The sequence below is a fragment of the Rousettus aegyptiacus genome, unplaced genomic scaffold (genome assembly GCF_014176215.1).
Source record: "Rousettus aegyptiacus isolate mRouAeg1 unplaced genomic scaffold, mRouAeg1.p scaffold_m13_p_12, whole genome shotgun sequence".
Lineage (NCBI taxonomy): Eukaryota > Metazoa > Chordata > Mammalia > Chiroptera > Pteropodidae > Rousettus > Rousettus aegyptiacus.
In genome coordinates this window covers 83,010,770-83,027,671 of record NW_023416287.1, presented here as the reverse complement: position 1 = coordinate 83,027,671, position 16,902 = coordinate 83,010,770, and the positions used below count along the sequence as shown (strand labels likewise).

Genomic DNA, 16,902 nt, shown 5'->3' with positions numbered 1-16,902 from the left:
ATCAGCAAATTTGGGCAACTGCTTTTGGGTGCTGGGATTCAGCCACACACTTGGGTTTCACCTGCCCTTGAAGAGATGCAGAGATGGCGTCACCGAATGCGACCCCTCCTCGTGGGTTACGGGGCCTATCTGTCTGCTGGGTCCCGGCAGGATTGAGAGGTGGACGGAGCTGGTCACAGAGCTTCTCATATTCCTGGCGGCAGCCTGACTTCGCCTGGGCAACCACGTGCCCCCGTGGGACACCGCACAGGGCCTAACTGTGGTGTGCTGGTGAGCTTCTTACCTCTTGTGCGCAGCAGAAACTCGCTAGCTTTACAGTGTCGGTGAGAGCCCGAGGGACAGGCACCGTCCTCTGCTGCCGCCGAGAGTGTAGACTGGTGCAAGTTGAAGGAACTTATCCTACAGACGACGTGCAAAATGGCCATCTCACTCATATAGCGGGAGATGAGGTGCACACCAAATATCTCTGAGAAAGGCACCGGTCAGATAGCGTAAGGGGTATTCATAGAGTGAAATATTCTGGAGCCATTAAAGTAATGTGGTGTGTGTGTGTGTGTGTGTGCGTGCACGCGCGCGCGCGCGTGCGCGTGTGTGCGCGTGAACAAACCAATGAAACACTCTCAAAGACCATGCACGTGGAGTTGGGGGGCTCTCTATATGCGAGCATGGCACCCGGGGGCATCGATAACGTCAGCTTTTGATGATGCTTTTAGTATTCCCTTCGGGGCACATGCGTGGCAGGAAGAGTCACACTCAGAGTAAGAGAAGTCGAGATCGGAGCCCGTGTGCCACTGACCGGCGGTGTGACATGACGAAGGCGCCTTTCTGACCCGGGTGTCTTCGTCCTCAAAGTGGGGCTGGTTACGGCCTGCCCCTCGATGGCGGCCATGTGTAAATGAGATGGCGTGTGACCGAGTGATTCCTACGTGAGGCTGAGAGCAGAGCCCGCGCCCGAAGTCCTAGCGGTGACGGTTTCTCCACGGCCCCCCTCTCCCGGCGGCTCTCCTTCCTTTTCCTCTGTTTTTTAGGGCGTTAAATCAGCAGCACCTTTGGTCGCAAGCTGCCTCGCACGCTCTTCGGAAGCCGGTGGTGCACGACCCGCAAACTTATTTTTACGAAGGCGACACGCGGTCTTCCCTCCGCTGGTGCCAACGCTCCCTTTCTCCCTGGTGTGCACCCACGTTTCGGAGGTGGCCTCTCCTCACTAGTTAGTTCATTGCTGTTGCTAAGTGGATGGAAAGGCACATGTCACGTGGGAGAGCGAGACAGCTTGATATGCCTTCCCGCAGCCCGAGTGAACGCGGGGGCTGGGTAGCCCTGGGCACCTGCCACCCCAGTGCGCTGGGCCTCACGGGGCATCAAGGAGACCCAGCTGTTTCCTGACCTTCACGGTAAAGCACAGAAAAAGTGAGGATGCCGAAAGAGGGGCTTTAGGGCCTCGCGCCCTCCAGCGTGGACCAACAGGAGACAAGGCACCCTCCTCTGGCAGGTCCCCAGGGACAGAGGACATGGGGTGAAGCTGGATGCAATCCCAGGAAAACCACACCTGCCACCTACTCAGACACCCAGAGGGTCCCCACAGAATCCTCCCTCATGGGAGTGGCCACCGGGGACGCCCTGCCACTGACAAGCCACCAGCAAGTGGGAAGACACACCGCCTGGCTTCTCCTCCCTGCCTCCACGGAGAAGGGGAAGGAGGAGAATTCAGAGCTAGGCCCTTGGGGTGGGGGATGGGACTCATTCGAGAGCTTGGGGCAGGCTAAGTGCAGGCTCCGCCACCAGGCACTCTGCCTCTTATTGCCAAAATCCTTGAACCCTCTTGCTGCTGCTAATACGCCCATGAACGGCTTGCCTTGGTTCCGAGGCCCAGTGAGCCCACCCGAGCACCCCCATGCTTGAGCGCGTTTGGAAGCCATAACTATCCAGCAGCAGAGGCAGAGAAGTCCCAGTACCCTTTGGAAAACCCAATTTCAGCCACGCACAACAAAGTGACTGTGTAACAGATGCAGATGTCGTGCTCCAATATTTTTAGTCTCCCTCGTCGTAGGTGCATGAGCCGTTGGGATGGCAGACCGCATTCGGGGGAGGAGGTGGGAGGCAGAGAGAAGGACTTTTCCAGAACCCCATCCCTTTCCATTTTCGCTAATTTATTTTGCACCTTCGACTCTCGCGAACGCCCTCCGCGACTTCGCAGGAAGCCGCCTGGGGCTGTCTGACTGCTCGGCCCGCGTTTGCTGGACCTGCAGCCCGCCCACTGGGCTCTCTCTGGACTCGGGATCTCTCCGAGGGAAAAGCGCCACTTGGCTCCGAGTCCCTCTGTGCACGTTTTCAATCCCAGTGACTTTTCCTGCCCCTTCGTTCGTTTTTTTTTTTTTCCCCCGTTGGAGTTAGTTGCTTATGGCTGGACATCATTCATCCTCCTGGTTTGAGTGGCTGCAGAGCCTGGAGGCTGTTTGCTGGGAGGGTGCACTGGCCTCCTTTTTCGCACAGGCGACAGGCGAGGAAGTGCCACAGCCGAGCGCCACAGTCGGGACAGTCGGGACAGTGCTCTCTCTCGTCCCTCTGCAGCAGGAGGGAGGCGCCCGGGGGACCCACGCCGGGTGGAATGGAGGTGACTCCTGACAGCTGTGCCCTCAGCGTTGGTGGCATAGTTCGACTCATTTGGGGAGCCTGCGAAACTGCTGATGTCTGACCTCAGTCCCAGGGATTCTGCTTTAATTGGTGCTGATGTCATTTCGGAAGGGCAGAGGGAAGGAGAAGCCTCGGAGGGTGAGCCCATGGAAGGAACGGGTTTTGTCATTGGTCGTCCCCAGATTCTGGCCCATCACTTGGCTCATAGACGATGTTCCAGAATGAATAAATAAAAGGCCGAATGGATGATTGAGAAGATTAATTGGTAGGTTTTGAAGACAAATGGTAAGAGGCCAAATAGTGGGGTGGGAAAAGCCAGCCAGCTGGGGATTGGGTGGTGGGCCCTGGTTTAGCCCCACGATCTGCTCACTGGGTAATTTGGGCCAGGAACCTCCCCTCTCTGAGCCTGAGTTTCCTCATCTATAAAGCAAGGGGTTTGGAGCAAAATAATTTTTAATGTTCCCTCTGTTTTTAAAATTATCCCAGTGGGTGGTTGCTATGCCTACCCCTGGCATTTGGCCATTTTTCTCGCTACATGCGTGATTCAGCCTTCTCAGAATTGCCTTCAGCTGGAGAGCAGAAGTCCTTGAGCAAGAAGGCTGGGGCCACTGAAAAGAGGTTGCTTAGTGACCGTTTGTGCAGCAGTGACAGATACCCTGTGTAAGGGGAGAAGGCAGAATGTTCCAGAACATTCTCTGAGGCTCGTGATAATTCTAGGGTGGGCGACACACACAAGCCTGGGGCATTTTCTTTCGGATGCGAGGTGTAGAGGTGCTGGTAGAAACATGCACACCGAGGCCAACCGCGCACTTAGAAGCCGAAGTTAACTTTCCCCCCGAGCCCGCTCCACCCAGAATTGCCCAACTCTCTCCGAACACTGCAGAACGGCCGTTTCGTGTGGAGATGAAGACAAGTTCTCTGTTGACTTTATTTCCAAACCCTGACTTTTGAAATTGACACAAGAGGAGGGCAAACTCCCAGCCCGGCTTGACCATCCGGTCAGGCGACTCTGACCCCTCTGCCTGAGCCCCGTCTCCTCAAACAGATGCTATCGAAAGAGGTATCAGTAACACAGATAAAAAGTAGAGCAACACGGGCTTTGGACCCCAAGGCCAACAGGCTTATCGCAAACTGGTCAACTTCTCTCTGTGGCTTCCAGCCTCCAGGGTGGGGTTAGAGCAAGGCTCCCCGCCTGCCCTGAGACCTTCTCTGCACAGGTCCCCACAGGTGGGCAGACGGGGTGTGATGGGGGAACCTTCAGGGATGCTTCCTCAGCACTCCGGGTACCCAGAGCCCCAGGTTTGCCGTGACTGCAGGTGGGGGGAGGCTCTAGCTTGAGAGGGAGGCCCAAATCACTGCAAAGGCAGCATTGGGCTTCAGAGCACAAACCCAGAAACCTGACCACCTGGTCTGTCTCTCAGAAGCTCCGTGACCTTGGATGAGTTTTTAAAGATCCTCTTTGTACCTTGATTTCTCCATCTGAAAAGTGGGGCTAATAATGCACCCAGCTAGGGCACTGACTCAGTGGTTCCCAAACTTCAGCTTGGCTAAGAATCTCCTGAAGAACACATTTAAATGGAGTCTGTGGGGCTTCATTCTCTGGGGAGCTTTAGGTGAGGGCCCAGGCCTCTCCGTTTCTGTCGCGTGTCCCTAGGTGAAATCGATGCAGGTGACCGGCACTGCCTGGTCCTCGGTGTGCCTGCCGGGCAGCAGGACCTGCCTCGCTCAGGCCTGGGCCTGGTTGCCCCGGGGGCTGCTTGAGTCTTTGCAGATGACTTGACTGGCGTGTACTGGAAAGTTCTCCCTCTCTTTGACCAGTTTCGAATTTCAGCTCAAGCCACGTCTCCTCTGAAAAAAAATTCTTCGCCTGACTTTTTGACAGACCTGGACCTCTGGGCAGGGGCACGATTCCTTGTCCGCCATTCCGAAATCCAGTTTTTAAAGACGTGAAGCAATCTCATCTGGGGCTAACACCCAACCCGATGGCAAAAACCTGACCCGAACTGACACGCTATTTGTAGTCTTTATTCATGCGGCTTAGTGTGAACATTAACATGCTTCGCTATGACCATATGACCGGGTTCGGCGATAGTGTGCTGCCCAGACTCTACTAGCAGTGCTATCCGAGGTCTGGGATACATGATAGAACTCTTCTAAAATGCAAAAGTACAATAAAAATAAAAGTCTGCCTCCAAGACACACCTGGCTCCGAGGTTTAGACTGTGGGTCTGTGGCCCATGGTGCCCTGATTATCGTTCTCCTCCCCTGCTCTGCCTCTGAATGAGAATCCTGAGGCCAAGGACCCCGGTTTCCATTCTGCACCCTCAGCATCTGACGCAATGCTCGATGCAAATGGCGATCAATTAGTGTTTCTTGAATGAATGAATGAATGAATGAATGCTTTCTTATAGAGGACACTGTATCTCTTCCTTGCTCCGGGACATTGTCTCACTCTCCACAACATCCATGGGAAGTTTTGTGAAATTTATCTCTCACAGCTCTTTGGTTCCTCCTCCTTGGGGCCAAGCCTGCCATCGGGTAGGCTGTCCCTAAATTGAGGTGAGTAGGACGTGCGAAGATTATGTTTCAAATGGCTCGACTCTTCCACTCTTTGTTAGAGCAGGGTTTTTAAAAAGAGCATTTCTGGGGCATTAATAAAAGGATGTCTTTAATAAAAGGAGTTTCCAAGATTGGGGGGATGAGGTGAAGCCTTCCCCTTCCCCCCAACAAGGCGCTCTTTTCCTTCTTCTCTCTTAAGATAAAGCTCTCTGCATGCAGTAGCAGACCAGCCCCCCTCGATAAAGGCAAGGAAGGACTCCAGGGCACGAAACTGGACATGACGCCTAGGCTGCCCAACCCAGCCCAACGGAGCTATTAGAAGAGGCGGGGAGGGGGAGACTCAGAACTAGAGTTGTGAGAAATTGAGCTCCCGACGTATACGATTAATAATGGCCCCCAGGCCCTTGGGATGTATCGTGACAATGTGGGAGGACGGTCACATTCTAGGTCAACAGAAATGGGATGATGAGACGGTTCGAGTCCAATTCTCACGCTGGTCCGAGTTGCCCGTGACCACATGCGGAGGTTGCAAACTCAAATGCCTGCGTGGGCCAGACGGATGATGAGTGAAGCCGGCCAGGCGTGAGGCAGCAGGGAGCGGAGGGGAGTGTGGCCCACTGGACGGTTCGGGCCGCATTTAAAGAAGACAGCCCTTACTCAGTTACTGACTGATGCCGGGTCTTCCCAATTTTCAAGAGAAATTAGAAAGTGTGACTTTTAGGTAGAATTTTCTTATTCGAAAATTCCGGAAAAGCCAAATAAAATTTGCGGGCAGCGCAGTCATGACCCGGCCATCGCCATTTTATCACTTTTGTTTCTGTACATCCTGAGTGCTGTCCCCTCATGTGACCTTAGGGACGTCGGTTTGTGAGTTCCGGACATTTTCTCATCATTCTGAGCTGAGGCGATCCCTGGCGGAGGTGCGGAGCAAAGCCATGTGAACGGGCAAAGAGGAAGTTCCGATGTGAATGCCTGGAAAATAGCAGGGTACAACTCCCAGAAATTCTGAAACAAGGAGAAGTTTGAAGGTCATGTGAGTTTTAGACTGAGACATTTCCGAGTTTGAATGACTTGAGGACTATCCTATGATGATATTCAGCAGGATTTGGGATATGAAGGTTGAGGGCTCTGCGAATGGTTGGGGGTAGAGGTTGATCTGGTCATTGCCCACGTGGAAGTGATGCCTTTGAGCCATGTGCCGGGGGTGAGGGGAAGAGGAGAGGGAGGGAGGGAAGGGAAGGGACAGACAGACAGACAGACAGTCAGATAACAAATTATTGGGAAATATCTACATTTAGTGGAGGGGAAGAACCAGTAGGAATGGTTGGAGAAGGAAAACATAACCACAGAAGTTAAAAACAGAGCATCACAGAAGAAGACATGGTCGATAACATTGAACCCAGCACGGTGATGGGGCTGACGAAGACTGGGGAACAGTCGTTATGTGCGACACCCGGAGATCTGCTGTCCTGCCGGCCTGGTACCCCAGTAGGCCTCGAGCACCAGGCAGGGGTGCCACGCGAAGTTGCGAATGTTTTGCAAATAGCAGAGCGATGTGATCGGAGCTGACAGTGTGGGAGGGCTGGGAAGGCAAGAGGAAGGAAGCGGACGTACCCTCGAGGGGGATAGTGCCCAGACCAAGGGAGTTCTGGAAGCTAACTTAAGGGCTGGCGGCTTCAACGTTCAAGTTGTAGAGCAAGAACTTGACTGGCCCGAGGTCGCGGGGACCTTGGGGTTCCTGGACCTCTAAGAAGGCAGGACTATGGCTCTCTTCACGTTACCAGCAACGAGGATTTCCCAACGCCGTGTCTCTCCAGGCCCCACGGCTAATATTTGTCTCCTATTGATCCAGTCTCACACTTGTTACTTTTTAACTGGAGTTGAGGTTCAAAGGCCTGAGTTTTGTTTAAACACTCGTTACACTGGGGAGGGTATGTCCCCCTGATAATCTCAATTGATGAACAAGCAGGGATCTTCTAAGTAAATACAGACTGCAGAGAAGGCAAGAGGGGGCGGGACCAGGGAGGTGGGCTCTTGAGGTCCCGGGAGAGGAGCAGAGGGGCATGGAGGTTGGGGGGTTGCGTGTGACAGGGAGTGAGAAGACCCCACTGGCAGAAGAGGACTTAGAATGTGTAAGAAAGCGAAATAACTAGAAGTCAAAAGACAAATCCCAAACCCAAAAGTTCTACCACAAAAATATGTTAAAAGTTAAGTCGATATCTAAATATCCTTTATCAAATGATAACTTTAAAAACTACAACATCCTGGATGGAGCTCCCTCAAATAGTTTCTGGGGGTAGAGAATCCAGCCCTCAGCCTCTGGTTTTTATGGCTCAATTTTATTGGGCAAAAATGTGTGTGCGTTGGCTAGGAAGGTAGCTGGAGCAGAGGAGACCCCCGCTTGGGAGGGTGGAGGGTTCCATCTTGCGGCGGCCGGGGCGGTGGCCCCCTGCAGCCCCCTGCAGGGCCCTGAGGACAGGCTGTCTTCCAGGTGGGCGTCTCTCGGGCACAGGGATTTTGTGGCCTGCAGCAGGCGCCCTGCCTTCAAAAACACTCGCTTGCTCAGTTCGCTGGTATCTAAATGCCATAATTTCCACTTTTATTCCTTTTGTCTTAAGCCAAGCTTCACCTTTGGAGTTTGTTAAAATACAAATACCTCTGGAAGGGGTCACGTGTTTAGCCTTAGCGGTCATTTACATCTTACTGTACGTGAGAGTATCAGCTCTCCCGCTGAGAGGCTTGGACAGGGGTGGGGGACGGGCTGGGGAGCATGCTGGCCGGAGGGCGGTGGCTTTGAGCCAGTCACTGGGTTCGACCACCACTCGGCACCTGCGGGTTCGTCTGGGGACTGGCTCCCCCATCTCCGAGCCCCATAGTTTAACTGACAAGAACAGCATGAACTGGGGTGGGGAGCCCCAATTCTCACGAGCCGCTTCTTTACGTCAGCGTTTCTGAGCTCAGGGGCTTCACCTGAATTCTGAGGAAGGGGTTAGTCAGAGGGAGCGGTGAGCTCTGGCCCCGACCAGGAAGAGACAAACTTTCCTGCGGGTGGTTCCCAAGGCTCGTCATCCGGCTGGCGTGGTGTGTTCCCTTAAAGGTGATTTAAGCTCTGAAAATGATCTGTCACTACATCCTCAGTGGGACCTTCGAGAGGCTGAGAGGATGCCTGGGGTGTAGAGCCCTGAGCGCCCAGCACCCCCTCTGGGCTCTGGCTTCCCACGCAGGGCCCACCCGCACGCCCCTCGCCCTCAGGCTCAGGGTCCAGGGCTGCCTCTCTCCACGCCACGGTTTAGAGAATGAGACCAGCTCGATGTGCTCGCATGGTTTTATGCCCAAAGCAGAAGCAGAAAGGCCTGACCCCGATGGCCCCGTCCCTGGGCTTAGCTCTGCCGGGAGTGGTGTCGAGGCTGAGAGTGTTTGCCGCTATCCCAAGCTGGGCTGTTAGTGTCTCTCCTTTCGATCCTGGCTCAGTGACGAGCAGTCCCTCTGCTGAAGACAAGCCCTGGCTGGAGGGGACGGGGCAAGTGAGGTCATGCCAGCCCCTACGGTCACGCAGGGGCACAGAGAGAAGTCGATCGCCTCCTCCGTATAGGCCTCTAGTTCCCAGGAATGAGGCACCCAAGGTCGTCACCATTCCAGGCTTCTATAGAGGAGGGTTACCCTGGCAGGCCCCTAGGGTACCAAGTGAGAACAAATTCTGGTCCTCTACGTCAACAGCACTAGGCTCATGTGGAAAGATCAAGGGCAAGAACCCGGACTCTCACGGCCAAGGCCCCTTTGGGTCAAACATTCTCAACCATGTGATTCAAGCTCGCTGAGCCCTGGGCATGAAGCCGTGCAAAATCTTTTACCTTTCGGTCTGTCATTCAGCCTGGACAGGGCCAAGCAGGACTGAAACCGTTTACTTCCTAAAACTGGGAACTATATGAAAAGCTCCCACAGCGGAGTATTGCTTCGAAGTTGCCCAAAGGTACACTCTTCCTTTAATCACCGCGGGGGGTGCCCCTCAGTCACCTGCGGTGCCCAGCCGGTACCTAGCCAGCTCCTTTGGGTGGGGTGCTCACTGTATGCCCTAATCCCTTCCGGGCTAGCTGGTCTCCAAGGTAGCCCGTCCCTAAGGGAGCAAAACAGGCTGAGGTGCAGTGAGGTGAGCAGAAAATTTTGGGGGGAAACCTGTGCTCCCCACCCTCTCTCTGCGTCTCTGTCCCTTGTACAATAGGGAGCTGAGTACGAAGGCTGCAGAACGGCAAATGATGTGTGCCACCGTGACGCGTTACCGAGCACACCTGGAACCGCGCGTTTTCGGGACACCTGGCCAACAGGGAGTAAGTCAGGGCAGCGAGCTCGAGCTTCAAGACAGAGCCCTGCAGGTGAACGTTGAGGAGCGGCGCCCCCGCGGGCGGTGCGCCTGAGCAGGCCCAGGGAGGCCCAGACCCAAGGGCAGTCTCTGACCTTGGCCCTGAAGCACCCAGCACAAGGAGGAAAAGGGGGAGATGCTGGGGAGGGGGCGGGGGGGGTGGTCTGTGAGCTCTCAGAGAGAAGGGACATGAGATCTGGGTTCTGACAGCCGCTTCTGAGAAGCACTTTGGGCTTTAGGATTGAGCATTGGTTGGGGAAAGACTAGAAATACGCCTTTGCAGGGGTGGATCTGAATGAACTGCGGTGTTAGATAAAGTTATCAAGTCTCAAGTTTAGTACAAAGACAGATGGATAAGATTCGATGTGCATCCCACTAAGCTTCAGCCGTGTGTTTCGGGCAGGCTTCAGTGATGTTTTTATAGGTGTGGAAATTTAGGGAGATTAATTAAGGAAATGAACATACTATCAATCTGCAGGCATTTAGACCCCTGAAATCAGACGATACACTTGACAACGAAGCTTTAAATCAGACAATCCATCATACTTGATGTAGAAAACGTTCCAGCTTCCATAATTCTTTATTAAATATTTGACAAGTTGCATCACTTATTTACAACGACTTCATTTTGTCACATTACTCTTTTGCTGTCAGGAAAACAATCAATCTACAATTTCTCATCAGGTCTCTCAAGAAAAATGAAAAGCCAAAAGGATTTGTTCTTCAACAAAACTTTTGCTGTGTGTATCAAATTCAACCACATTTTAAAGCTACTCTGATTGTGAAAACGAGCATGGTCTGTAAGTTGTCTTTAAAAAATTTCAAAGTAGTTTGGTTTTTAATCACGGTATCAAATAGTACTTGGCTTTATAGTAGGAGGTGGGCTTATAATAAAAAAATTATAAAACATTGAGAATTCATTTGGAATGCTTGAAACTCTTTTCACCTTAAAAGTCACTGTTTATTCATGTTTCATTTGATAACAGATCCTGAATTAAGAAGTGACAGCATATTAACACCATCTTCTGGGGGGTCCTCTCAGGCTCCGAGGGTCTGAATTCTCGGGATTCAGCTTGGAGGGACTAGGTTCTCACTCCCTTTCAAAACCAGATTACTCAAGAAAGGTGTAAAAATGCTATACAAATATATACAGATATATTTGGACAGCACATGTACGTATATATGTATATACATATTACATACATAGTAGTAGAGAAAGAACAAAGTTACACAAAGTTACGAACATGAAAGAAACCGTGACAATCGAGGTGAGATTAGTCTGAGTAGGAGGGGCCAAGTGGCTTCTACAGGAATACGGACGTCTGTAGACTCGGGGTCATGGTCATGAGAAAGGCTTTGATGCGCAGATACCAGGTCGAGAGTGCAGTGCACAGAGGTCCATGGCCAACGTCATTAGATTCCTACTGTTACTCCTTACACACAGACCGACCGACAGAAGACATGCATTTTAAACCAGCGCTGCTTGGCACCTGACACCGTTGACGAAGGACAGATGTCTAATGAGGCCTTCTCAGAAAACCCCATACAAACAGAAAGCTCTCCTTTTCTACAACACATTAATTACGCAAGCTCACGTCCCAACGTGACGGTGTTTTCTGACACACTGAGGAAACTCTGGGGGGCGGGGCGGGTGTGTATGCACGGGGGATATACACCGTTCATTAAGGCGTAGACAAATTAAAAAAAAAAGTGGTCCGAAGTATATCACATTTCCTTCCCAGGCTTAAAATCGAAAAGTACAAAGTGGGGTTTAAAAGGAGGTTTAAAAACACATCTCAGACCTGAAATTGGCAGTTTTGACTGATCAGAATGTACCCCAAAGCCTGAATGAGACAAGAGGTAGTGCATGACCTCCTGGGGGTCAGGAAGGGAGTGGACAGGGCGGTTGCCCTGCTCAGCAGCACCCTCTACTGGCAAGGCAGAAAATGACACCAGACAGCACGTGCCTTCCCCTCCCTGTAAGTACAGGGGTGCAGAGTCGAGGTGAGGAGGAAAGAGAAAGAGGGTAGTTAGCACACACAGGGGGTAGGGGCTCAGGAACTGCCTAATCCAGGCTCTCTTTATGGGTGGTAAAATTTCGGAGAGACAAGACTTAGGAAAATACTAGTCCAATGCTCAGTGATTAGTTAACTGTTAGAAAAATTGGTAATTTGCGGCATATGAGCTTGGCTTCCAAGGGAGCCGGTGTGGTTCTGGCGAGATCAAACAGCAGTGGTACATGCTGTCTACTTTGACAACGCGAGATGCGGAAAGCGGTTCGGGTACTTTGCTGACCATTTCTCAGACTCTGTCCCCGCACTCTTCTTCGGGAGAAATAATCCACATCGGATCGCTTTATAGCGTTTGTCATCTGACCGTAGGGAATACCTAATGCTAGCGACCCAAGGGCCATGGAAACGAAAATCGAAGGAGCGTCTTATAGTCTGGTGATGTGGTAGAGGACTGGCTACAGAATAATGAAAGAATGAAAAATGTTTCGGGGCAAAAAGAGAGAGGAACACTGAAGCTGAATACAACAGCCAAGCAAACACCTCGTTGCTTCCTGCTCCAGAGGCAAAAGGCAGAAAAAACAGCACGGCGTCCGACGTTAACCCCTGAACTCTGGGCAGCCGGTCCAGATTGACCTTTGGGCCAACAAGAGGCAAGAAGAGAAAGATCCAGGACCCAGAGACACGCAGTCTGTAAACTCTGGAACGCCTTGATCTCATGGCAAATTGGCCCATGACAACTATACCTTCTTCTGGGAACTAAAAAAAAAAAAAAAAAACCCAAACTGGATTCAAGTAAATTCTAAGAAAACAGAGGCCACAGAGACCCTAGACTTCAAAAGAGCATCACTGCTAAGGACCAGTAGAAAAGGTGACATAGCCTCAGGCCTGTGGACCAGAGCCACTGGCGGCCCACGGAATGACCGGCCAGCCTGCTCCTTATGTGACACAGTTTCTTTACTGCCATCTGTCATTATGTCTGGAAGATGATGGAGAGTGCTCATCAGGATTTAGAAGAAATAAGACCTATGACTATTTTCGACCAAGAGTGAACTGAAACACAGTCTCGTTGAGAACTAGGAAAACTTGTTTGGATTAAAAAACAAAATAAACCCCAAACCCAGCACTATTCAGCTGTCACCGAAATCAGATATTAGTGAATAGATAAACCGAACTGTCATTCACAATTATTGCTTTTCAAGTATTCAAAGGGGTATATTTTGATAATTCTCATCTATTCCCGGCATAGAAATTATCTTAGATTGGTTTTCCTATTTTCAATATGTTGCCTAATTTGCATTCAACAAATACTCTGCTTTTGAATATACAATTAAAAAAAGACAGAAGGACCCTGGTTTTTACACTAGAATCAATGGATTTCGCCCCCTACAGTCACATGATCGCTCTCAGAACCCGTGCAAGCATGCTGCTCACCCGGGCTGCAGTATGAGTCTTAAAAAGCAAGCTGACCTTGGACTAGCAGGGGCTGCGACCAGGCGGTCTTTGCCACTGAGACATCTGTTATATGGACTGAAGGGAGAAAAAAAATCCCACCCAAAGATAAAAATAATGAGCAATACTGTTTTTCCCCCCTAATTACTCAACATTTAAATTTTCTGATCATTATTATTTTAAAATCAATAAGAAAAGGAAGCCAATCCTTAGCTCTGTGGAAATCCACCTTCTTCTAGACACCTTGGCACCCCCTTGGACAACCCATTTATAACCACAAACATTCACGGCTTCTCACAAGCCACCGAAATGGAATTTCTTACACCAAAAGGTCCTTCTTCCATAACAAACACAGGGCCCGGAACTACCATTTTTGTCTTATTTATGACTGGCAAGAGATCAAATCTCTAGTGTCCCCTGACAGCTATGACAGGGTCTAGGACAACACAGGTTCCAAAAGACAGGAGGGTTGCTGGACCCCCACACCGCCTCAGGCGCGCTCTCAAAACACAACAGAATTCTGCAACGGACGGAGCTGACGCCCTCAATCCCCCGCGCTGGCCAGGTGAGCCACCTGACGGCGGCGGGTCGAATCGAGTCTGCCCCCTCGCTCGTAGCCCAGCACACGACACATGACTCAGGCAACACACGGTACTGAAGCATGCAACATGTCACAGGTAACAAAACCGGTTCGGTTAAGTGCATATTAAAGTCATCTTTGAGTAGAAATCACAAAACGATCGGTGAGAACGAGTCTGTCGGCTCAGCTTTACAGCCAGGTTTCAGACACCAGCAGCCGGGTTTGCTATCGATAGGTATTGCACCAGAAAGATGGTGTGCAGGGAGAAGAAATAATCATCACATTTAATGTCTATGATAAAAACGGAACAAAACAAAACATAAACCACACCAGGTATGACCTCCATGTAGTACATAAAGTGCCTTCAGAATTGCTGCAGTTAGAACAGAAATTGGTTATTTAGCTATCAGCAAATGCGTACAAATAGCAGACTAAAGAGATCTGGTTTCCACAGTTTCAAATCAAGCAGTGCCAAGTTTCATTCAAATGCCTCTACTACGAACAGCAAAGAGGAAACTAGAATAAAAGGATGACTGTACAGCATTGGAAAGGGTTAAGTAATTTCTCTTACGAGAAACGGTAGTCCAACCCCGTCTCGAGTGTTACAGCACACGTAATTACCTCTAAGGAATAATGGTGTGATTCCTTCAAGTCAACACACAATTTGTCATGCTATGGTACAATTCTCCCAGCCTGTAGCTATTATGCTGAATTTGTACAAAAAAAAAAAAATGTAATATCCAGTTTGTTTTCATTCTGAGTATGGAAAAAATTATCATTATGTTTAATGTTATATTTAAAATTCTCTCAAAGTACTTGTCTATAAGGTTTTGGAGCCAAATCAGTCTTCCAATTCTAATAAAGTAGACAGTAGGGGTGTCAAGGTACTTCAAAAATAAAAAAGTCACAAACATTAAACCTGGTATGAAATTCAAATACAAAAAAAAAAAAGCTCATTTTTCCACATACATGAGACATCTTTAATTGTAATGAAATGAAATCGGAAAATCGGTCTAAATCATTTGAAAAAGTAAACATGAGTTGTAATACTATACCTGTAGAGTGATTAATTCCATTCATTGTCATTATAAAGTATGTAAAATATTTATTAAGGGCTTTGCCTGCAGAGGCACAACATAAATAGAATTAAGTCCTCCTGAAATGTAATTAGTGTGCACATCAACCAGCTGATAATTTGCGGTGGAAAATGCAAGAACGCGACCTGGGACCGGGTTCGCACGTCTGGGCTTGGGCAAGTCACGGGCGGAGGCTCCGCTCCGGGGGCCTCGCTGAGCAGCCGCCACTCCTCGGCCACCACCTCTTCAAAGTCTGTCAGGCAAATGCAAGCAGGACTTGCTCCGCGGACAACCACCCGGGGCTGGGGGCGCTTAATCCACCCCCTCGAAGCCTTGCGCATTTTCCACGGCCATGAGAAGCTTCTCTCGTAAATCTTCGAAGGTTTCGTATGGAGGTAAGTCGAGGCGATTAAAGCTGCAATGGTAACAATAACAAAGGTGCAGGTGAAACGCCATCGTTATGAACTGTCAGGTACAACAACATTTCCTAGATTTGGCTAAGGGGGCGTCTGGGGTCGGAGCGAGTGTGTGTCTATGTCTTAATCAAAGTCTGATGATCAAAAAAATAAATTCCTGCTTTCAAACTGTTCATACCAAGGTAGCTGACATATACTCCAAGACTTCAAAAACCCCTGAAACACAAAAGAATTTATGCAGCAGGAGTTCCGGGAGACTCGAGGCTGTGGCGTTTCTAATGCTCTCACTTCTTCTGCAGCAGGCCCCGAGCCAAGTGCTTTTCTATGTAGTAACTCATTATGTTTCCAACGCTTTCTCTGTTCTGCAGATGCAGGTCTCATGCCTGGGAGCAAGGAAGGCTCGAGACTAGAACCAGGCTGTGGCTCAGAAGCCCAATGCGAAGCAGCTGGCTTCTCCTATCACAGTCAGGAGCGCAATCGATGTTTGGAGTGAGAAGCTGCATTTGAAGAAAAGCCCCTAAAGATCTGCAGGCTTCGTCTGGGCCGTTACAAATCACCCTGGTGGCAGTGAGGCCTTCAGACAGACGAAGCACACTCGTCTAACAGACCAAGTTCAAATTCTGGCTTGGCCGCGTGCCAGCTATGTGACCTTGGGCAAGTCGCCTCCTTCTCTGAGTCTGTGCGTCTGTGAAGTGGGGAACCAGCTCACAGGGTACTGAAAGGGTCAAATCGAAACATATTTAAAGTGCGCCTGGCACACGGCAAATGCGCAAAGATGGTGACCACCATTCGTCATTCACAGGGTGACGTGTGGGGTGCAAGGAGCTGGAGCCCCCACTCACAGAATTCATGCCTGGGGCAGGGGAGGCATGGACAGCTGACGTGTATGTCACGAAAATGGCCACACACCCTTGCCGTGGCTAGTGATTCAATAAGAGCTAACGCTCCGGGAGCATTTACCCCGTGCGGTCAGCATTAAGTGCTTTTCATTTATTACCTCAGTAAATCCTAGCCCTCACCTTACAAGGCAAGTAGGTAATGATTCACCTCTATTTTATAAAGGAGGAATTCAAGGCACAGAGAGATTAGGTAACTTGCCTAAGGTCACACAGAAAGCCATCCAGCCAGGACTCAGCCCGGGTCTGGCTGCAAAGCCCATGTCTAAGCACTGTGTGTGTTGTGCCTTGGCGTTTAAAACCGTTCTCTCCAGGCCCTGACGTGATTCCAGGCTTTACGGGCTGACGGTTAGCAGCAGCAGTAAAACACAGACACATGTCCACAGTGGGCCCTAACGTTGAATGAGGCATACTGAGCTCTCGGATTTTTTTAAGTCACTAAACATTAAAAGACACAGCAGAGACTAAACCTGCCTCTAGACCTAGAGCTCTCAGAAACCGAGAATCCTAAAATGAACCTAGAAAAAGTTCTCATGTTTGGTTTTCATTTCATTTCATTAAAATGACCTTGACTATTATTTTACCACTTAAGAAGACAGAACTCCGTGGTTTGCAGACTGCACTTAAAGGAGCTGCACTTAAAAGAGGTGGCTGCGGTCTTAATTTTAAGTTGGCATTTCACGGTCCAGGGCCTGCAATCTCTGGGGTCTGGAGATGCATTCTTTCCCCCTTTAATAGGACCCACTCTTAAGAATTGCTATGGTGATGATATGAGTTAAAACACACAAAGCATCTAGGACAATACCAGGAACACCCTAAACACTTAAAAAGTGTTAGTCGCTGTTACTTCTGAGGTCAGGGGGGAGGGGTCTGGCTCTGGTCTGACACTAACTGTGTGACCTCATTGTCCTCAGCGGGCTTCAGTG

The 16,902-nt window shown here is 50.2% G+C and overlaps 1 protein-coding gene across 13 annotated transcripts in view; it reads right to left on the bottom strand.

Moving 5' to 3' along the window:
* Window positions 1-10,097: 10,097 nt before the first annotated feature.
* Window positions 10,098-16,902, bottom strand: part of NEDD4L (NEDD4 like E3 ubiquitin protein ligase) — a 297,333-nt gene continuing 290,528 nt past the window's right edge. For 5 of the 13 annotated variants that reach the window (XM_016129127.2, XM_016129129.2, XM_016129132.2 and 2 more), the window contains one exon: window positions 14,679-15,079. In XM_016129127.2, the coding sequence (XP_015984613.2) occupies window positions 14,977-15,079 (103 nt within the window). In that variant the 3' untranslated portion in view covers window positions 14,679-14,976. Of the gene's footprint in view, window positions 15,080-16,902 lie in introns of all 13 variants that reach the window. The other 8 variants (XM_016129118.2, XM_036230084.1, XM_036230083.1 and 5 more) reach the window with 4 other exon arrangements.